Below are 22,813 nucleotides of genomic sequence, written 5' to 3'. Positions count from 1 at the left end.
ATAGGTATTTACTGCCATCTAGTGTTTGACAGTGTCGCTACATAGTATGCATTTAAGGACGGTTTCTTATAAAAGCTATGGAAAAAGTATCAGAAACTAATGAAAACAATGGGCCAGGACAAAATTAGATTCGGAAACCATTTTTTATTTTGTAAATGGGTTAGCGCTCAGACTGTACACAACAGATATTTTCTGAGTTTGACCCGATAAAACCAAAAGGAGCGTCCAGTGACGAGGGAGCAAGGTGGTCAGGTAACAGCAGAGGAGTACAAGGTGAGTAAAGCTCGTCTTTTTGTTATCATATACTTTTGATGTGTATTCACTTCTCTTGACATCTATTATCTAAAGCTTTTAAAAAAAGTTTGCTCTCCTGCTTCAGGTGGGACCACCCTGCTTCCTGCCAATGTTTTTCCTCAACTTGTCAAGCAGTCGCTCTTGGTGAGTGAGTTTTGTACAAAAAGACAAAAACTAAAAAAAAAAGAAGAAATATTCAAAGACCACATTACAGAACACTTGAATAACAACTGGGGGAGAAAAATAAAAACAATGTGTAGTAATGCCAGAACAAGCCCCAAAGGTAACACTCATTAAACAATATGAGAACTATTTACCCCAAACAAACATGGGCACGTTTATCTGCCTTGTAGTTATACGTTATAAAGTACTGACTGAGTTCATGCCAAGGCTCAAAACACCTTCCTCCACTATAGCTGGCAATATATAGTGCTGTGACCAGAGACGGACAATTTCATACACTACACGTGTTATAATGACCACATTAGTCCATTTATCATACTTTTCTTCTAATAATACAATATATTAAATAAAAAGAATAGGCTAAATCTCTCACGACAAAGCTATGCAGATTATCATAGAAACTGATGACGAGACAATCTATCGACACACAGGCACAGTGCACAAGCTTGCAGGCAGGAAATGGAAAATCAATCTTTGTAGTTTTTAAATAGTACAAAAATGCTTTTTTAGAGTTTTTATTTTTATTGTTTTTTGCTTCTAAAGCACAACTCAAAGAACGAAGCCAGACCTTTGATCTGCTTTAATGTGAGGAAGAAACGGTAACTAGCGAAGTTGTTGCCCCCCCCCCCCCCCACCCTGAACAAATACGTGGTTTAAATTTAGCTCAAGATCACAAGATTCTCGGTTCTTCAACCTTTGGCTGAGAATCCTGTTCTGCTGGCAGTTTGTCTTTCTGTGGACGTTTGTGTTCAATGAGTTTAATCAAATCCATTTGATTAAAGAACATTATAAACAACACTGTGGTAAGGCAGTGACAGACTGAAAATGGGCCAATTCTGATCCGATCATGCACACTGTCGATGCGTTGTGGGATTCTCTCTCAGTGTCTTTCCCCCTGCAGCTGGCTGTGGGTTAATCCTGTATTTTTATAACCATAACAAATATAGTTATAATCCAGACATTGAAGTCAGGCCTGTGTTTAATCAATGCCAGTGAATCTGTGAGAGATGAAACGTCGCTGAAGCAGACGAAGTGAAACAATAAACCTTGTAAACAAAACTTTACAGCCACTTGCAGGCCAGACATGCAGAATAAGCAATTTACTGAGACAAGCACACAAATTAAGAGTCCAAAAAAAGCCAAACACAAAATGCAAACAGTTTTACATTTGAACATGAACATGAAAATAAGAAAAATAATTTCTATATCGTCAGGTTTCTTTTTAAAATTTTTTTTTTTACATTTCTCATAATATTCCAATACTTGTGCGCAATTGCAATTCAAACTGAAAGCACACAACAGAAAGTAGAATCTAATTTCATATATTTACCAAGCGATCATTATAATAAAGAGATTGTCCTTAAATTGTCCTGACTGGTTAAATAAAATACCAATAAAAAAATAAAATAAATCTTTTATGATCTAAACATAAACTCCTTGGGTGTAGTAAACACGTCATGAATGAAACCAGAAATGAAAGCACAGTCAAAGTGCGCTCTAACCAATCGACACGTGTGCGTGTTGTTTTTCAATATGTAGTTAAGGGCACTGGAAATCAAAACTCCTGCCGTGTTTGTCGCTCACTGCTGCTGCTGCTGCTGCTGCTGCTGCTGCTGCTGCTGCTGCTGCTGCTGCTGCTGCAAAATGTTTTGGATTGGGCTGGTGTTGCCCTATCATGCTTTGCTCTCGGTGGTATTTGTCTGTATGATACTGTTCTGTTCTGCAGTGATCTCCGTCAGGGCGTTTGACAATTCTGCCTCCACCAGTTTGCCTTTCTCATCAGAAAAAATCTTCCTGCAATGGGAGAAAGTGCACAATTTGAAATGTGGTCATCTCTGGGTAGAAAAACAAATATTCTCAGCAAACAACACTTTAGTGGAACACCATTTTTAACCATTTATTCCCAATGACACCGTCACCCAATATGTAAGAAGACACTGTTTGTATGTAGAGGTCTTCTTACATATTTCTTCACAACAGTCAGTTAAAATATAACAAACAGATAATGACATACCCGTGTGATTCATCCGGCATCGACTAGCCTTTCTGATCTAAAACAGTGTTTAGCAAATACTATCTATTAATCAGTTCTACATCAAAGAGACTATGGCGGCCCAGCAAATGAGCCTTGTGGTGTGTGATATCCATGTTCATCTTAAAGCAGTGAAGCACAGTGTCTACGTCCTGCCTGCAGCTCTTCTCCTCTCTTGGTGAGGATTTAGGAAACACTCAGAGGCAGTACAGTTACTGCCCGAGACAAAACACTTTGTCTTTAAAATAAAGCCCCTTTCAGACGCGGGATGTGTAACATTGCTGGCTTCATCTTTCGGTTTCAGTGATACCGTTTCATCATTGAGACATACACAGGTGTTTGTTCCGGCTTAATTCAGACTGTGTGGAGAAAGCCACAACGCTTGTGTGATATCGCCACCTGGTGGCCGAGAGGGAGTAGTGACACGGCTTATGGTTTCAAGGTAGAGAACTGTTCTCTCAACAGGCTGCATCAGTGATTGATATTTAAACTTATTTTCTTGTTAATTAATTACTTTTGTGAGTAATAGGAATGCTTGCCCCCCCCCCCCCCACAGTAAATAGTCTTACTTTCATCATTTATTAGAGAATTCTTCCTGATTAATATTGTTCTGAGAGGGTTTTTAAAATAATTATTTCATCAGAAAATCTCATCTTTCCTCAACAACTTCTAATTGATTCAGTGTTTCCCGGTGTATTCAACAGATTATTTCTTTGTACTAAGAGTTGATAATTAAGTGAATCATTTGTTACAGTGCTCTTACGAAGTCGGAACACAATGTCATTGTCTCTCTGTATCTAACTGTGTTGTTACAAAAGTGTTTACGCCTGTTCTGAACAGCCACACTCGAAGGTAGAGTAAAGAGCAGGCCGTCAGAGAGGGGGGGCGAAACGAGATGACTGTATAAATGTGCGGATGAGGTAATTTGTGTAAGGTATTTATAGTGATGCGCCAGTTATAAGGACAGAAAGTGACATAAATAGTTGCGTAACAAATGAAAGAGAGCTTGAGAGAGAAAAGTTCAAACCCCGCTTACTTTTCTCCCCTCTGCACGCCGGATTGTCAGTTTCAATTAGTTTGTCGTAAGGGTGGGTGTGTGTGTGTGTGTGTGGGGATGTTTCTGAAGCTGTTCAACAATCCCACAAGAAGCATTCTGGCAGCTTTAATCTGACAGAATGTGCCTTGTTGGATGTTTTGCAGAAATGTTACTGGGCAAGTAAGTTTTACGCAGACATGTAAAATAAGGAGGTCCATGTCTGAAAGGGGCTTAACTAATTCTTGTGGTGAATGTTGCAAAAGTGGAGACCCCACAATGGAGAACTGTTACACACAAGCATAAAAAAACAGAACCATCATATCACTCGTTTATCACAATCCACAACATCCTACTAATAAATAACCCAATGTCATTACCACAGTTTACCATTACAATATTTCATATTGTGTGGTCAATGGCAAGATGCAGTGGTGAATGAATGGGCATACAAGTTACACGCACACGCACACACTCACACAAACACACAGATAAACCTCTAGAGGGAGCCGTACTCATCGTTGACAGGAGGAGCAGTCTTGGCCAGAGTCTCTGACGCCTCCAGAACTGGGCCTGAGGGGGGGAGGTCTGCTCCGTCTCCATTGGCCAGGGAGGGGGCAGAGGGCGGGCTCTCTAAGCTAATAAGGTCTGCGAGGGGGAAGGAGGGTCTTTCTGTCCCGTTTGTCAGCTCTAACTCTACATCCGCACTTTTGGGCCCCACGTCAGAGGTTTGTAAGCTGTACGTGTCTGACGGCGACGTGAGGAGATCATTTGAAACTGGCGCCTCGACACTGGCGGGGGCATGAGTAGAAGAAATAGGAGTGACAGGTAAAGGCGAGGGGACGCCTACAACTAGAGGAGCACATTCTTCAGCATCCAAGACTTTAAGAGCACTGGGGACCGCTGAAGCAGAGCTAGTTGCAGCATGTTTGGCAGAGTTATAATCAACAGGTGTGTTAAGGCTACAGCCACTAGGATCAGTAGAATCAGGGAAAGGTTCCAGAGGGGCAGTGGCTGCTCCAGTGGCAGCAGTTTGTACTGGCGTCACGGTGTCCGAGGCTACAGTGTGTGGCTTTATGGGGAGCTTGTTGACCGGTGGCCTCGGAGCAGGTTTCTTGGTCTCGAAGGTGGGAGAGGGCGACGGGGAAGACGCAGCCAGGGGAGATACAGGTGGGCTACCTTTAGCATTCAGAGCGGCAAGTTTCGGAGAGTGTCTACGCTTCGGGGGTATCGGTGTCCCAGATTTTTGCGCATTAGTCCAATCGGGGGTAGTAGGAGGAGTGGTTATTTTCTCCGGTTCTTCCGGGGTGCTACTTCGTCTTTGTTCTACTAACGGGGCTATTTTAGCTTCGATAGCAGAGGTGGAGATGAGGGGAGTCGGCGGGGCCGTGTTCGACTCTGGAGTCGGGGCCGGGGCCAGAATAGGGCTGGGTGAGGGGTCGTTGGCGGGGGTAGACAGGCTATAAGTGAGGGTAGTGGTCTCGCTAGAGGGGCTGTCCTGAGCGGGGTCAAATGTTGCAGTGGCTGTGTCAGAGTTGGTGGCTACGGAGGAGAGGGTGTCCAGTGCCAGAGCAGCAGTGAAAGCCGCCAGCCTGAGAGAGCAGGGAGAGAACAGAGACACACAGACTAGACACCAGGGTGACTGTGATAGAGGAAGGGTGGCTCGCACGAGAGCATGCAGAGGGGTTAGTTGGCTTTAGAAGATTCACACAAACATAGACAAAGCAACTAAAAAACAGCAACAATTAAGCCTAGTGAGAAAAAGAAACAAACAAAAAAAGAGGGCATCATGCTGTGAGTGGACATCGGAGGATACATCCCATACACACACCAACATGGAGTACACTGACTAGGACAACTAATGTCCTGAAAAAAGCACCAGGCTTCCTGCAGAAAACAGCACCACCTATAAGGGGTAAACAGTACCAGTGACAATCTCACACTGTATCGTCTAATTTATCCAGACTGCTGATAATGACAGATGTCAAATAACTTCATGCGAGTTGACCACGCTCAAGAGGACATAAAGCCTTTGTGTCTATAACTGGTATTGCTTCAACCTTGATACAATGAGACAGAAAATCTCCAAAAGGCTGGAGAAGAAACACAAAGTGCAGTAATCCCTCTGAAAGGGAATAAAAAACAGAAAAGCAACACGGGTCAGTGGACTCCACCCAAGAATGACCTGAACTTTTATTTATCTTTTTAAAAAGGGTCGAATTGTGTCCTAAGATAAGATAATTATTCTTTGAAGTGGAGTGCAATGCACAACAGCTAAAACAAAGCGGTAAAAAGGCAGTTTGCTGCACGACCGCTTTTACTCACTCTGGCTCTGTGAGAGGCGTGGTTTCATTGGGTTCTGTCGGTCCCGCTGCGTTGTGATTGGCTGTGCACTCGTCCTCAGTTCTGACTTCTACTATTGGCTCTTTGGACTCATCTTTCCTGCAGGACAGAGACACAAATCTTGGTGAAATGGCCACAGATAATAACATAAAACAGTTATTATAGCAGTGAGAAAAGGTGATATAAGAGCAGTAGACCGTAATTATGTCAACGTAAACTCAGAAGATTATCTTTTTAACTCTGTCGCAGTCGGAATATTCGAGTTGGATAACCCTTTTGAAGAAGTACATGTGGCTGTTTGTAGCACAAATCAATAAACAATGAAACTTCCCACTCAAATTGATTCAAAACTGCCGTTATTGTGCACATGAGAGTATTTGTTCGATGCCTCACTTAAACCCATCATCCTTCATATTTTCACTGAAGGAGAAATCCACTCTAAAAACTAAATCTCATTTATGGTTCTGTTTGATTGATTTGTGTATTTTTCCTGTTCCTGTAGATACAGACGGAGCGGACCATAATGCACTGCAGACACAACAAAGATGTGTTTATTTTTGCTCAAGAGGCACAACAGTTTTTCTTTAATCGAAAACCGTTCCCCAGTTATCTCTTGCTTTATCAGTGCAAACATAAAACCTTCACTGTCAGTCCTTAAAGGCCTTCTGGGGAATGTAGGAAGTCACTGATGAAGGAGAGGTGCAGTAGATGAGATAAACAAAATAACAACTTGATCTAAGTTTTTTTATTTATTTTTTTAAACACATATTATCACTTAATGAAGTTGTTACGGCTAACGTGTTAGCAAACAGTTGCCTATTTACACGTCCAGCAGACACTTAGCAACGCTAGCATTGATTTGGAGTCGTGTTTATGCCCACCTGATGAATGCAAGTCTTAGTAAAGTAATAATATATGATCTGCATCTGGACACATTAACTGGATAATGACACACGATACATCCAGTCAGTGGTTTTTAACAAGGAAGACTTGCTAGTTACTGATGCAACTTGTTCGTCGGCCTTGTTTCAGGGTTAGGTGACCTTTCAACTTTCAATTTTATTTCTTATAAAGTCACGCTGTACAGACTACATTTATACCTGTTCATCACAATGTTGCTGCTGATCACAATGCATTCTGTGTGCGTGGACACGTTGCATTAGGAAAGCCAGAACGCATGTTAATGACGGGTGTAAGCAGGGTACATTATTCTATCTCTTATAGCTGCCTGCTGTTTGGTGCTGGACAGGGAGCCTACAGTGTGTGTTCATCCAAACAGCTGCCTGCTGCGACTGGAATCCATGCAAATGACTGAAACAAAACAGTCAAGTTCTGGGCCGTCAAAACAAGACTAAAAAGCTGAGGTGGAGCTGCAGAGTGGGCTGATTATTACCAGTGTTGTCACTACAAGAGCCACTTTCACAAAGTCATCTGATCCAATGTTAATATAGAAATGTTATTAGAGCAACTTTAACAACATCTATGAAGAGAAACTGGGGTCCTGCAGTGTAACTGAACCTTCATTTGAATGTGGCTCAGGGTAACGTTCACTGTTAAAGTGCGATTGTTGTCACGGATACTCACATAAAGGCTGCCTTGCCCTCCTCCAAGTTGTGCCCTTTGGTCCCTGTGCCTGATTTCCCGCAGAGGCACATGATGAGGCCACATTTGTTGACAAAGTAACAGGTGACATCCACAGCTAGCAGCAAGAGTACAAATGCTACAACAAGAATCCCTGCCCAGAGCATGATGCCCATGGAGAGCGCCGTCTCTTCACCCAAATCTGCCAGACAGGAGACAAGAGAGGGAACGTGCTGAATAACTGTAGCGTGACACAGTTTTATAGAAACAGCTGAATAAAAGTGCAGCTATGCTACTGTAACCACAAATAATTCCATAAAATAGAAACAACTCACCTGCTATGAGCACTGATACGTGCTAGTTGTCTCGGCATGAATTTAGATGCAGTGTGATGTTTGTGTAGAATGTGCTGTCTGACTTGTGTTCAATTATTGATGTAGCAGCTAACGCTAAAAACACATTAAAAAAATATATGTATTCAACCCATTTATTTGGTATTAGAAAGAAGAGCAAACCAAAGTGTACACTGCGTTGCTAGTTACCCAGAAATGCAGGATATTTTATGGACAAAATAAACGTGAGGCTTTTTCAAAAATCACAAAAGGCTCCGATGCATCTTCAGCGTGTGTGTAAAATCACCTCTCTAAAAGAATCTGTGTCTAGATAAATGTAACTCTTTATACACCAACAATTAATCAAGATCTGCTAGAGAATAAAATGCAGCCGAGTAAAGCACCCTCCATTAAAAATGTATAAAAACAGGTATTTTTGAATGATATTTGATACACATTACATGCATGAGAATGTGTCTTAGTAAACAGCACACAAATAAGAGTTTCTTGTGATAATTACAGCTCGTGAAACCATTCCAATTCTTATTATTACAAACATTTCTCAGTTAGGTGTTTGTCTTCAATAATGTAAACGTTAATGTTACAAACCTTTACAGTACATACACATCATTTTGTGAGCAATTAAAGAATATAGTAGAGGGTTTGTGTAAACGGACAGGCCCAGCACTCAGCCTTCATTCTGTTCTATTTGTTTTAATATAACCTTATTTATATTCCACTATTGTTCATTACTGTAAACTGGCAGTCCTCTCTGTTGTCTACTGCTGATGACTAGCTGTGCTTATGCTGAGCAGAGTGAATCTGTGGGAGGAGGATTTCCACTGCCTTTGGTTCAGCACGTCTGTCTGGTCTGTTCTGAAGCTACACGGCATTCTTTTCTCACCCATAACAGAGACACGTCTGTCATGGACAAAGTCTGTTTTTAAGGAGTGAAAGCGTCCAGAGAGACAGCCAGGCCAGAGGAAGGCGAGCTCTCCTCTACAGTTATGGTGTGAATTCCCCACGAAAACTATGAGAGCAGGAGTACGGTGATGAGGGACATGATGAGTGATACCAAAGTGCATGTCACAGATAACCGGCCCTGAGTGGCTGAGGAGAGGCAGCATAACCCTGACCACACCAAAACGCACACAGGGCGAGACGGAAATGTTCACGTGGTCCACCACACCAATGTCCAGCACCAGGCAAGAGAGCAGGAACATTGAGAGAGAGAGAGAGAGAGAGAGAGAGAGAGAGAGAGAGAGAGAGAGAGAGAGAGAGAGGGGGGGGGGAATAAAAGAGAGAAAGGGAAAGAGAATAAAGGACAGGAAGAGGAGGGGGAATGAAGGGAAACAAAGAGGTAAAAAAGAGAAGTGTGGGAAAAACAGAGGAAGAGAGAAAGTGAAAATGTGTCAGGTCTGAAAACCGAAAAGTGAAGAAAAAAAAGAAACTGATTTCTTGCATTGAGGGAGGGAAAACAAATACAGCAACACATCAAAGCAGAAGCACAGCACAAAGGGGAAAACTACAACACGTAGACTAGATGGTGACTCCGTGGTGGGTGAGGGGGGATGCTTTAGATTGGAAATGAATTAGAAGAGGGAGGAAGTGAGAGGAAGGCATAATGGTCTTTTGCGATGTTTCAGCAAAGCACTCGGCAGTGTCTAGCACCTAAAGGGAATCTGACAAGCTGTGTGGTTTTTTATTTGTACGGTTGGTAAAAAACCTTCAGCCGCAGTTAGGACTTCAAGGTGCGAGTTAATCAGCGGTTATCAAGCGTCAATTTAAAGGCTGCTTCCACACGGGGACAAACTATCCACTCTAGCTGCTATTTTAGCAGTAAACAAAGCTAAAGGAAAACTACAATCATTCAGAGGAAATCATTTCATCCTCTGTGGAAAGAGCCTGTCCCAGTTCTGCGAGCGCAAACTCAAGCACATTTAACAAGGGCTGTCAAAACTTTAAAGTGAGAAGATTCAGCCGGAAAATCATTTCTGGCTCACCGCCGTCCAGGAAATCTATTTTTTTTTAATGTAGATTTATTTAGTTGTCATTCACCTTTCAGAGTTAGAGTTAAAAATAGAACGTGACGCTCTGGTTTTGAGCTTTGAGTTTGGCTCCTCAGTTTTCTGGCTGTTTAGTTCCAGTTTAGTGCGGGTGGCCTGAGGGAGGGTACCTGGGATGGCATCTGGCTGTGTGGACGTCTTGAAGGACATGGTAGCTGCCTGGGACTTGCCCTTCTGATTCTCTGCCACCACATAGACTTTGTACTCGGTGTCCCACTCCAACCCGCTGAGGACAATGTAGTCGCTGTCTTTGGGCATCCGGATTTCTGGTTTCCAATCTGACACCTGGATCTGAGGAGGCAGAGAGATTTACAGTACATGCAGGGCTGCAACTAACAATTATTTTCATTATGGATTAATAATATAATAATTGATTACTATTACTATGATATAAGACACATTTAGGAAGCTTGATCCATCATAATGTTTGCCATTTTATCTTTAAAACGAGCTAAATTGATTATTCGATTACATTTCAATATTCATGTGTCTAATTGATTAATGATTTCATCTCTGCGTACATTAACATGAAGGCTTGAACACGACAGTACCGGACAAAACTTTGGTCAAAACATTTTGAATCATTTTTCTATTCTAACTATGAAGCTTCATTATAATCGTCATTAGAGATGCAACTAACTCTTATTATTTTGATTGATGATTAAAATGCCAATTAAGTTTTCAATCAACCGATTAACAGATTGATGTAAACAAATTGGGAAAAATACACATAACAATTTCCCATAACAAACCTAAAGATATTCAGTTTACTATCATAACAGATCCAGAAAATATTCTTATTTGAGATACAAGTACCAAATAACTTCTGGCTGTTTCCTTAAAAAATGGCTTAAATAATGAGGATGGAGGATCAAAGTAGTTGCTGCAGTCGACAGGCTAATCATTTCAGATCTAATGGCGATACTCACTGGCTTATAGCGGACGAGATAATGTAAAATGGGCGAGCCGCCGTCGTCCTGCTTGATCCAGCTGACTTTCAGGGAGTTGCCTTTGGGTTGAACTGCCCCTTCGAGTTTAGGAGGATTGGGATTCCCTACAGGCACACAGGAGCAGGACAGAGGTTTTATAAAGGCTCATTAAAAAGATGCAGAGAACTACAGGCTTATTTTATTGGAAGAACATTCTGCCAGTCAACCGGTTCCTTTACAATTGTAGAGCAAAGGAAAACTAAAATCTTGATTAGAAATAAGCCTAATCTTTGGAACTGGCCTATTTGTTGTTGTCCTTTAAGTCACTTGCCCTTCCTTAATCGCTCGCCCCAAGACGGTTTCTCTCGAGTCAGACTAATTACCAAATGACACACAGCCACATGCTTATCTGATTCAGTTGCTGAGTGACATTCGCCCAGTGTCACGCAGGGCTTCAGGGGAATCGGTTATTAATTACATTTTTACGTAAGAGTCTCCTTTCGCAGCATAATGAATGGGTTTACCTGTAAAGATAACTACGGGGTAAAATGTTTGTGCTGCACAACTTACTCGTAATGCACTAAACTGAGTTTTCACCGTCTCAAACTCATGCGACTGATTTTTACAATCAATGTTTAAACACTTAACATAAAACACAACAAATAGAAATGCATCATGTGGCAACTGTAACAGATTCATTTATCTAATCTCTAGCTTTGTAAAGTGTCTGATTGTGCACCTCTGGACTTCCTCAGCGGTCAATCCTGGTATCATTCTCCCTTTAGGACACATTGTGATGATGATGTCCAGCTTTATGTACCTTTGAAACTTTGATTACTTTTGTCTGCATCAGATCAGAGCCTGGATCTCTCATAGTTGTCTTCTGCAGTAAAATTAAAACGAAACTGAAGTTCTGGTCTTTGCCCAAATCAGTCTTTGGAAATGTCACATCAGCACTCCTTGTAGGCTTCTAACTAAAGGTTCCAGAAACCTCGGGGGTCATTTCCTCTCCAATTGAACTCTGAGAAACATCTTAAGTTAGTTTTTCAGTATTCATTATAACTAACTACTGTAGGACTCCGTTGCTGAAATCAAGATCCTTCCAATTACTTTTAAATTGTTTGACAATTTGATTCCACTTGGCTCTCCCTCCGGGCGCGGATCAGCAAACTCAAGACCGATTTATTCACAAAAGCATTTGATACTTCCTTTCCCTGACTTGTTGTTATCCTCGAACAATATTACTGAAAGCTCAAATGCTTAAAAATGCTAGTTTTAAAATGCTAGTTATTTAAATGTTTGTATGTTCCTTTTGTATACTGTGAAGCACTGTTTAACCCGGGCTTAAAAAAGTGCAACATGCATAAAGTATGAGTTACTAGCAGACATCAAAGAAGAGGCGTAGAATGATTAGTGTTCATAATCTCATTCATAATATTGCTTGCCTTCAAAACCATGGTTAAATCGGTCCAAGTTAGTCGATTTAGCCTGTAATGCAGCCTAAGGTTACACATGATAAACAATGAACAGGGTAGCTACTGCTCTCAGCAGGAATACTACAAACTCTTGATTGAGAACCAGAGCACACTGCTGGTAGGGGCATTTCTTTTGCAGGTAGTCGGGGGTAAACATTGATGATGGTTAGAGGACACTGTGTTTATTACACACTTGATTTAAAGGGAACAGGATTGGTAACATCCCTTAAGGCAGCGGGCTTTCAATGCCATCCGAGTGATGCCGTTATTAAACAGTCTTGACTGTTATATATTACCGTGAAGACAGCTCTGGCTCCCTCTCATTTATCCTGCTGAGGCAAATGTCTACATGACTGATTAATGGGATTGAGGTGTATTACATGATTGCATAGAAGCAATTAGTGTGTTGTTTAACTGTGGGATTCTCCAATTAAAGTGAGGGGTCATCGATTCAAAAACATCTGCAACAGTAAGTTACCTTCTGCAGAGTGGAGGGGGGATCATCAGAACCATGCAAGCCAAATAACAGTCACATGAAATGACACATGTGAGTGAAAGAGGTAGAAGGACATGAAAGACAGAACACAGGTACAGGCAGATAAAACGTAAATGACCTGCAGACAAGCTCAAACAGAAAGATGTGGAATCACAACACAGATTTTCATACCAATTAACAAAACAGCACATTTCTCTGTTTGGGTTCTTAATGTAGAAAGTGCAGTAGACTTCGAACAGCTTTATCCTCTTGACTTCAGAGACTTTATAATTTGCAAGGTAACTGATTAAGCAATGCTAAAGGGCCTAATCCAAATGTAAATGTTCCCAAATTACAACAACTGTCTGAAGCCAGAGGGGACATGTGAAGCTTTTGAAAAGCAGAGATTTGGAGTTAAATCATAATACTGTCATTAAGCCAATTAATTCACAAGCCGCATATCAAAATGATAGTAACACTAATTTTCAGATAACTCAGCTGTCAACTCAAAGAATGTGGGTGAGAGAAAATCTACAGGTGACAGACAGAGAGGAGTTTGTATGTATAGTCAGGCCATATGTAAAGTCACAGTTTCTATGAAAATATACATGTGCTGCTTTAAAGTGATCCTAAATGTAGCTAATCACTAGGGGTGATGGGGTTATCCTGTGGGGATAGAAAACAGCTATGGCGGTAAAAACTAATCGTCTATTATCCTCTCTACAGAACAAACCTGTGTCTTCAGTGAAAAAATTAAAAATGCCATCTAGGGACATACAAGAGAAGATATCAGGCAATCAGAATCACTTGTCTGCACAAATGACTACCTGAATCTCTGTAATAACACTTCACTGGAGAGTTTAGCGAGACTCAGTTCTGCCAGACTGCACCACAGAAGAGGAAACAAAACATTGTATTTATTGATTGCCACATTTAAGGTTAGAATGAGACAGATGCAGCACATGGGAAATTGAGATGAAAAATTGTATTTCATGGAAAATATCCCAGCAAATAAACTGCAGTTATTCTAATTTGGTTTTAATTATAAACTCAACGGACATCAAACAATGTTTGTTTAGGGTAATACACTGCTATTACAGAATGGTAACAAAACCAGCTGATTTGACCAGCTGTCTTAGTCCTGAAAAAGCAATAATTGAAACATCAACCGTAAAGTTTTAGGTCAATAAATAATACCGTTTTAATAACAGACACTGGTTTATTGATTGTGCCATTGCTTTGGATGTCATAACAACAGAGGGACATTGAAGTTAAAACAAATCTGAGTTAATGCTCTAGAAGCATATTAATGAAAAATAAACTGATCACAAAAATACTTATCTTGGTGTGTTGTGGGAATAAACTAATTACAGAGATGTTATTTTTAACCAATTTGATACTGCTGAACAGAGAAGGTGAGCAACGTCAGATGATACACTTACTTTTGTAAGTGTAGCCTGGTGCATACAACAGACAGATGAGCAAATGAAAAAGAAAGAAAATAGATGATCAAATTAACATATGAGGAAATGATCAGCATGCAGACAACATTGAATCACGTCCAACAATGAAAATGGGATCAATTATGAGTCAACAGGCACATTCAATGTGAAGCCAACCGGGTGATGCAGTTTCTATTCCAAAAACATCCACAACCAACAGAGGGGGCTAAAAACTAAATAATGCGTTCACAATTCACTACAAGGCTTGAGGAATAACTGTCTTGTTTCACATCCTAATCTATGGTTTGCAAGCACATAATGAGCGTAATAAAATACTGTACACGGTGGGTTTTTAATGATTGTGAGACTGGATCCAAGTGAGAACTGTGTGATGAAATCAGAGGGCGATTTAATGTGTAACATAACAAGATGGTGTGAAACCAGTTGGACAAAGAAAAGATTTTTTCCCCTGAATTCTTATAGTTCAAGGTCCCTCCTTGCAACAACTAAATAAACAAAACAAGGAGGTCAGTGAGTTAGTTCATGTTGTCAGTTTTACTCCTGAGCAAAGAAACAAAACGTGGAAACTCCGACTGAAAAGACACCGTTAGGAGCTTTTGTGACACTGTCCAAACGGCCTCAATGCCGACGCTTTGGGTTGCAGCTCAGCAGCTGACTGCACTTCAATGAGTGTTTATAGATCAGTCATGGGATGCACAATCCCTTGATAGAAGAGAGGACTTGTACAGGTAATGTGCTTGTGGACACAGAGTTGTGACAAAAGCTCTACAGCATGCTGTAAACGGTGCAACGTGTGCCACTTACGGACAGGCTCCGTCTTGAAGAACTCAGCGGGGCTGCTTTCACCTTCCCCCTTGCCGTTGATGGCTGACAACTTCACTTCGTAGCCGGTGTCTGGAATCAGGCCTGTGATAGTCGCCTCACTGGTGTAGCCTGTAAAAATATATCAGAGGCAGTGCACCTGAGAACACCTTGATCATTTCAATAAGTGGTGAAACAAACACATCCCCAGGTCAAACATAAAGTGCGTCACGATTAAACACTTATTAGCTCAATTCTCGTTTCATTCCAACAATGTTTAAACAGAAAAGTCTATTTAGAGATGGTCTACAAAAGGTTTAAACCAGATATACAAAATAGATTACTTTTGGGATTAGGATAACTTTCTATATATCATTAATCATGCCTGTTTCATAATATTGATATCATTTATTTACTTACTTACTTATTGTCTTATTTCATGATTTTCATTCTTTTTTTTTTATCTCTTCTGTAACACTATAAAATACAAGTTTCAACACATGAAAGAAAACCTTACATACCTCATTTTGTCATTCACATTTCCCTAAAACAACACCATCATTTTTGTTTTGTGTTCTCACCATCTTGGACTGCATAGATCTTGCCCACCCAGTTGCCTCTGCCCTCAATCCTGCACTCCGCTCTGTACTTCAGGACAGAAACACCTCCGGTGGATTCGGGCTCCCCAAACTGGATCAGTGCCGTGGTGGAGAAGGGTCTCACCCCACTGATGGATGGAGCTGATGGCACCTCTGTTAAAGGAAATAAATGCAGTAAAAAACTATAATGTTTCAGCACATCAACGCTGTCAGACTTCATTGTTGCATTATACTAACAGACAGAACTCACAGGTCCTAACAGTCAAAAATCCATAATTAGTTTTTTGTCACATTTAATGCTGTTTCTCAGGCACTGAAAGCTGCATACGCTTGACAGCACTTCAGAAAATAAAAATGGTAGGAAAAACATTCAAACGCTTCGAGCAGATTCAAGTACAAGCAGATTCCAAGTCAGCCTTAAATTACATAAATTGCACAATACAGCAGAAAAAAGGGTTAGCTGCTTGTTGGAACTTTAAGAGCTTATGATAAACCTTTGAGCTATAAAAAGAAATGATTTAGATGCATTAAAAAAACACCTTGCAGTCAGCTAAGAACAGCGTAATGTTTCCATATAATGTAAATATCCCAAAACCGTATTGAATGAGATGCACTTGTGATTTCTATCCTGCCATAAACGAGAAAATGTCTGACCTGTAGTGTACCAAATTAATTGACGACTAATTGCTCATTCACGACCAAAATGTGAATGTTTTCATGATGAAAACATTATTTGAAAATGACAATATTTAAAGCACTGAGATTGGCCGTCAGAGTACTGGTGGCTGTTCTGAATGGTCTGTCTGGTGTGAGCACAGTTCTGCATTGAATCACTTTGATCTGCAAAATGAAAAGCACACTGTGATTACTGCGGTTGCCCAAGTTCTGCTCGGAGGGAAGATTGTGGTGATTTCTATTAATTTCCTTCAGATTGTGGTTTGAGAGTGCCCTTATCTCTCTGCCCTCGGTTCCATTTGTCTAATGTGTTGGTGAATACACAGCTGGTGGTGAGTTGATGTTACAATCAAATGCTGTACCTTTCATAAATTGTCTACCAATTCACAAATACACACACTAAACCCTTCGGATGTGCACAATAATATATTCTGTTTTATATTTATTTTAACACTAAGTGAAATCCTCAGAGCCGCTTGTAGTTTCTAAACAACCAGAGGGGAGGAACGTTAAATTATCCAATGTTGGTTTTTCATCTAAATCTAGCATCTATCTTAACCAACACTGCTCTGTGTAATCTCACATTGTGGTAGATGTTTTGGTCTGATGTTAAAAATCTGTTCCTTAAGCCTGAAGCCAGAAAAATCCTTGTAATTTAATTTATGTGCTACAATGAAATCTGATTATGTTTGTTACCACTGGAAGACATTGTCCTAAGCATACATAGAAAGTGTGCAGCCTACATGTCGTCAATAAGCCACAAAACATCAAAAGCGCGATGAATCACAACTGACCGGCCTGAATGAGCAGGAACTCCTTGGACTCTGCGCCCATCTCATTTGAGGCAGTGCAGTTATAGCTCCCAAAGTCATTTTCGGACTCAGGGGTTATCTGGAGAAGAAAACAAAAATACATGAAGGGCAGTGTACCAAAACAGATAAACAAACTTGTGTGTCAAACACTCTGAAGGTGACCTTTTTCTTTGCCCATTAGAGTAGCCTATTTTTATTTGTTGCTGTGCTTTCCTGCTGCTGAATTATGCATTAGATTTCTTTTCCACAATGGAGCTGAAAGAAAACCCCCTCACTCTGAGTCAATGTTCATGAAATCTTGATGAGACAAGGAGTGCGTGTGTGTGTGTGTGTGTGTGTGTGTGTGTGTGTGTGTGTGTGTGTGTGTGTGTGTGTACATTGAAGGAGTATGTGCACATTTTACTTTATGAACTGGAAATTGCGGTTTGACACGTGTACCTGCAGGTAGCTGGCTGATGGACTTCTGAAGATCTTAATGTTGGTGGTGTTTGAGTTGGGGAGCTGCAGTCCATCTCTCAGCCACACGATAGATACATCACTGGGATGAGCCTTGACCTCACAGCTGATATTGACAGCATTTCCCTCCCAGGTATACACTGCCACTGCACCGTGGATCTTAGGGGCGTCTAGTAAAAGAAATGCATGTTTAGTGGATTCAACAGTGTGTAAAATGTGTGCCGTTTAAATAAAAGTCAATTCGAGAGCTCTATATGATTAGGAAATGTTTATTTTGTTTAGTTTAAACGGGTGGGTCACTTGCAAGTCACTTTTACCACATTGCACTCGTTTAGTAGGCTGAAGCACTTCTAATAAGAGAGAAGGAAATACTTACAGCGGACCTCCAGATATGCCGCCTGATCATCCTCTCCAATGGCACTGCGCGCTGTGCAGAGGTACTGACCCGCATCTGTATACTTGACATACTTCAGAGTGAGAGAGGACACACGAGCATCACTCCTCACCACTACATTTCCATCCAGACTCTAAATGGGAGCAGAAAATAGCTTGGTTTAGGGAAAGAAAGAAAAAAACAAGTGATTTGCACATTTACATGTACAGAGCACATTTCTGCAAAAGATGTGTGACCTGAAAAAAAACAAACAAAAAAAAAAGCTTAAGAGAGACTGTCTTTAGTGAGCAGAAGAGACATTACGTTAATGAAAAAGGCACACTGAAAAGAAACATAAGGACACAGTTGACAGAACAGGGGAGCTTATCAATAATAGATGACAGAAGGCACTAGAAACCATCTCCAGCTTTTCACACGGAGGGCATTACTAACTTCTGAAATATGCTGATGCATGACGCTAGACAGCACAGCATTTCCCTTACATACTACACTTGCACTTTTATGTTAAGGGCAAAACTTCCAGTTCATTTAATTCCTTGTGGTGTTTTGTGATTATGAAATGCTCTGAAACCAGCTGAATAACAAAGGACAGCCGGCTAATGAGATGTGTAAATGACCTTCCTGCTCTACAGATACCTGGTTTCATTAACTTGATATACGTGGTTACAACATCCAACCATGAGTTGCTTCTTGACCTTTGGGGTCAACAACTCTCTGTTGTTGTGGTTGTTGTTGTTATCATGTGACACTAAACTGTGGGTGTACAGTTTCAGACGGACCAAATATCTCCTTTTGAAGAAACATTTAGGATATTACTAATCAAAACATGCATTAAGCAGATTTTAAACCCTAATTTCCCTCAATTTAACAGTATAATAATGCTGCTCAAGGCAAAGCAAATGTCCAAACTCGGTAATCTCAAGAATATGTTATGGATTTGGGACAAGTGTTTTTATATAGGCATCTTTTATACAGTAAGCTTTGATGTTTCCGTGAATTGTTCCTTTTACAAGGTTCTGCAGAACTGAATATTTAAGCCTATCTATTGGTCACATTCATGGCTTGAACCAAGCTGCAGGCAAAACAATGGCACGGATGCTTTTACACATATTGAATTAGGGCCCAGTCGGGGAGGCCATGTAAGAGAAACCCTCGTTAGTTTGTATTCAAATTCAATAGACAAAGCATGTCTGGGGCATTCATTATGCATAGCGGGTAGCAGTACCAGAGAGACTTACATAACACACTACCCTTTTATTCTAACCCTTGTGCAGGAAGCATTCTCCTTCGACCCCTGTGGCACTGCCTCTGACTCCTGCATCTGTGCAACATGCCATACCATGTACCACCACAAAGGCTTGGTTACAGTATGCTTCAATATCAAGTCACGTGTGTGCCCTTATTTTTTGGATAACACAACCTCAAAATGTTACTAAAGCCAGAGCAACATATGGATAGTTTTTCATACAGCCTTAATTAATTCCCCATATGAAGCCCATAACAGATACCATCGAGCGGAGACAAATGATGTCTTCACTGCAATTCAATGTTACGTTTTACTAATGTTTTATAACAATGGATTTTCAGTTTGAATGCACAACGCACCAGAGTGGTTGTCTATAAGAAACATCCTTATTATACATCCATTATTTGTTGACTTTACTGCCTTTAAGAGGGAGGTACACAAAACAACTTTACATTTCTCTGTGACAACCTGCTATAAAACAGATGGAGGGAGGAAAATAAAGACTTTCAGACAGAAGCGCCTCTAATAAATCAGACCAAACTGACAGCAGCGATTTCTCCAGCAGCTTCTGCAGCTTTACCAGCAGAGGAGAGACACAGTTGGAACATCAGAGCATAAAATTGAGCATACACTGAGGACATGTTAAACTCATGTCTCACCCAATATGAACTGGTCCTGCATACAAATGCACCTTCCCCTGAATGTACTTTCCCTTCTGTTGCTGTTGTCAAATGAACACTTCGCTGCCTACGCACTTGTAACAAACATCCTCAGCATGCTCGTGCTTCCCCATGCTCATACTCCTCCCCTGTGTGGTTAATAATGGGATATCTTGCAGAGAGACACACTGATCAATTCAGAGTGCAGGTGGAATTACACTCGTATCATTATGTCAGAAAGTGAAAATGATTTTTTGGCTGATCCATTAAAGTAAACCAATGCACTCACAACATGAAACCAAAAGTGCGGCAAATCTACTGCTGAGAAATAATTTGTGAACAGTTTACTAAAGTATGGTTCATGAAATAAAATAGCACGGCATAACTTTTAAGCTGTGTGTGTACTTGTTCTAGGGGAAAGTGGCGCTTGCTTTGGATAATCTTTATCCTTCTGGGAAAACTAGGAAGCTTACGAGGAGACATCACTAATACAAACGTTTAGAATAATGCAGTTCACCCCTTCCTTTCTAGGTAAAAGGTGTTACTACTACAACAGCCTATTACTGCTGTGTAAATCAGTTTTACACAAACCTAGTCATCACTGCCCACATGTGCTTGTTGAGAATTGCACAATATGGATTTTTTTAGCTGATACCTGATAATTACCTGCTTCTCATGGCCGATTTCTCATTATAGGCATGTCTATATATATATATATATATATATATATATATATATATATCCATAAAATGTTGAAAACATAGGTGGTATTAATGAGTGCATGTCAAAATGTCATTATTAAGAGATTGTTTGAAACAGTGAATTAAAATAAATACCCTCTTTCCAAACAATTAGAGAGGAGTAAAAGGAAAAGACCAATTTGCTTGATGTGAAGAGCTCCCTGCAATTTGAAAATAGCAGGGCTATTTGAGGAACCAAATAGTCTAAAAATATGTATTTCCTGTCAAATGGTACAAAAGTATAAATAACAATGGCAAGCCTAACATTTGATCTTGCACCTGAAACCGTAAAGAGCAATCATCAACGACACATTTCGTGAGAGCACACATTGGCAAGCCAAAAGAGAGGCAGCTGTACTGTCCCTGAGTACGGGGCACTCAGCACTAAAATAGGAAATGACAAAGTGGTATTTCTCACCAATTTTCTTATATGCGAAGAAACACATTCGACAGTGAAGTGAGTTGGAGAACGCTCAAGTAGGCAGCTTTCTTTTGTCAATTTTCACTTTTTCTATCGCTCTCTGATACTCAGGGCTGCTGCACAGAGACATCTTTAGTCATACGAATTACAGCGATAAAAAACAATTTTCAGATGTACATGTTGAAGTTATAATCAAGAATTGGCATCAGATGCAGTGAAATCTGGAGACGTGTGTGGGAGGACAGAGAGATCTAAGGAGAGTTTTACCTCAACAGAAAACGTTTAAAACAAAACAGGAAAACTGCACGTAACAGAATTATGCATCAAATCTGTAAAAATCAACAAAATCAAGGATGAAAATCATGTTCGAGCATGCAAAAGCTTTGTATTGACTGAAAAAAAACACAGGCTAAAGAAGGCTTCTGAAAGTTACGTTTATATGGAAACCAAACAGATAAAACAAAGAGATAGACACACAGGCCTCTTTGATATGTGCATGTTTCTCAGGGTTCATACTCTCCCTGACCCTGATTTGATCAAGAATTTTGGTCTGCGTCCATCCAGAATTCAATTAGATTCCCCTGACATGAAAGACGGATGGGTGTAGGAAAAGAAAGTCATGCATTTAGAATACCTTGTGTTGCTCGGGCCGAGTCCATGATGCCTGTAGAAGAGAGACACAACAACAAACAAAAGGCAAAGCAATTCTTAGAAAGTAATCCTTATCCAGGAAAAGCTGGGATGCTGCACATTGCATGCAGGTATTAAGTGTCCAGTTTATTTTCCGTACATCTTCAGTCCCTGAGCTGAATGTATGATTTTGCTGAAAGTCTGCAGATACAAATAAGAGGTATGCTTTGGATTTACATACCGGAGAAGTCTATTAAAACAGGAGTTTTTGTATTTTTGAGGGATTTTTACAGTGTGCTATTTTGTGTACTGCACGCTGGAACAAGACTGCTTCTAACCCCCAAAGAAGTAAGTCTATTGGCATCAGGATAACGGAAATGCTTACAGATAAGAAGGTTATTGGTTTATCAGGAAGAGGTGAATCCATTACGCTGCAACAACAGAGATATGTCGGCCTGTTTGGTAAAAGGTAGTACAGCAATTATCGACTCACAATCCATTTTAGAGGCTTGAAGCAATAATGAGAATATAAAACCCACTAAAACGGATTCTGCTCTAGCACCGTTGTCTGTTCGTGCATATAAAAAGCATGTCTTACGTCAAGAAACCACAGTTAGTAGTCATCAAGGCTTGCTGTGTTTCTCAATAAGCAATAAGGGGAGTAAAAGAAGCAATTTTGTTGCAGCTCTTTCTACACCCCATGTGACACCTGGAAATAAATCTCTGCCTACAGGTGTCCTGTCTCAAACATCTCAAATTAAGTTTTTATGTGTGCTTTGATTGTATTCCAAGGCATGAGTAAACACAAATGTGATTTGAATAACTTAAGTTTCATTTTATTTTTAATACACGATAGCCCGTCTTCCTGCCAGTGGATATTTACTAATCTATGAGCATGTTCAGTTCTGAATTATAAGAATGGATGCACCTAAGACTCACTAACTGACCAACACTACATAATCTAAATAACAACTAAGGCTGAGTTATCATGAAGTGGCATCATTAAATGCCTCTCCATAATATCATGTAGTGAAAAATCTCAGTTCTCATGTTTATTTGATGACGTAACATTACCAACAATCATATATATTGCATAATGGTTTAAGAACATATAGTAAATTAAATTATAGTACAATAGCAAAACACTCAACTTAATTTCTCACTAGGATCAACG

The 22,813-nt window shown here is 40.4% G+C and overlaps 1 protein-coding gene across 5 annotated transcripts in view; it reads right to left on the bottom strand.

The window, feature by feature from the left end:
• Window positions 1-1,240: 1,240 nt before the first annotated feature.
• ncam1b (neural cell adhesion molecule 1b) overlaps window positions 1,241-22,813 on the bottom strand; it is a 65,931-nt gene continuing 44,358 nt past the window's right edge. The window contains exons 10-22 of one of the 5 annotated variants that reach the window (XM_029445999.1): window positions 21,644-21,673; window positions 17,926-18,076; window positions 17,532-17,719; window positions 17,076-17,172; window positions 15,589-15,759; window positions 15,011-15,139; window positions 12,747-12,749; window positions 10,794-10,918; window positions 9,975-10,155; window positions 7,470-7,668; window positions 5,868-5,984; window positions 4,058-5,134; window positions 1,241-2,271 (exon numbers count right to left, since the gene is read on the bottom strand). In XM_029445999.1, the coding sequence (XP_029301859.1) occupies window positions 2,151-2,271; window positions 4,058-5,134; window positions 5,868-5,984; window positions 7,470-7,668; window positions 9,975-10,155; window positions 10,794-10,918; window positions 12,747-12,749; window positions 15,011-15,139; window positions 15,589-15,759; window positions 17,076-17,172; window positions 17,532-17,719; window positions 17,926-18,076; window positions 21,644-21,673 (2,589 nt within the window). In that variant the 3' untranslated portion in view covers window positions 1,241-2,150. The remainder of the gene's footprint in view (window positions 2,272-4,057; window positions 5,135-5,867; window positions 5,985-7,469; window positions 7,669-9,974; window positions 10,156-10,793; window positions 10,919-12,746; window positions 12,750-15,010; window positions 15,140-15,588; window positions 15,760-17,075; window positions 17,173-17,531; window positions 17,720-17,925; window positions 18,077-21,643; window positions 21,674-22,813) is intronic. The other 4 variants (XM_029446004.1, XM_029446001.1, XM_029446002.1 and 1 more) reach the window with 4 other exon arrangements.

The sequence above is a fragment of the Cottoperca gobio genome, chromosome 13 (genome assembly GCF_900634415.1).
Source record: "Cottoperca gobio chromosome 13, fCotGob3.1, whole genome shotgun sequence".
Taxonomy (NCBI): domain Eukaryota; kingdom Metazoa; phylum Chordata; class Actinopteri; order Perciformes; family Bovichtidae; genus Cottoperca; species Cottoperca gobio.
Note: the sequence above shows the minus strand (reverse complement) of the source record. Positions and strands in the feature narration are given on the sequence as shown.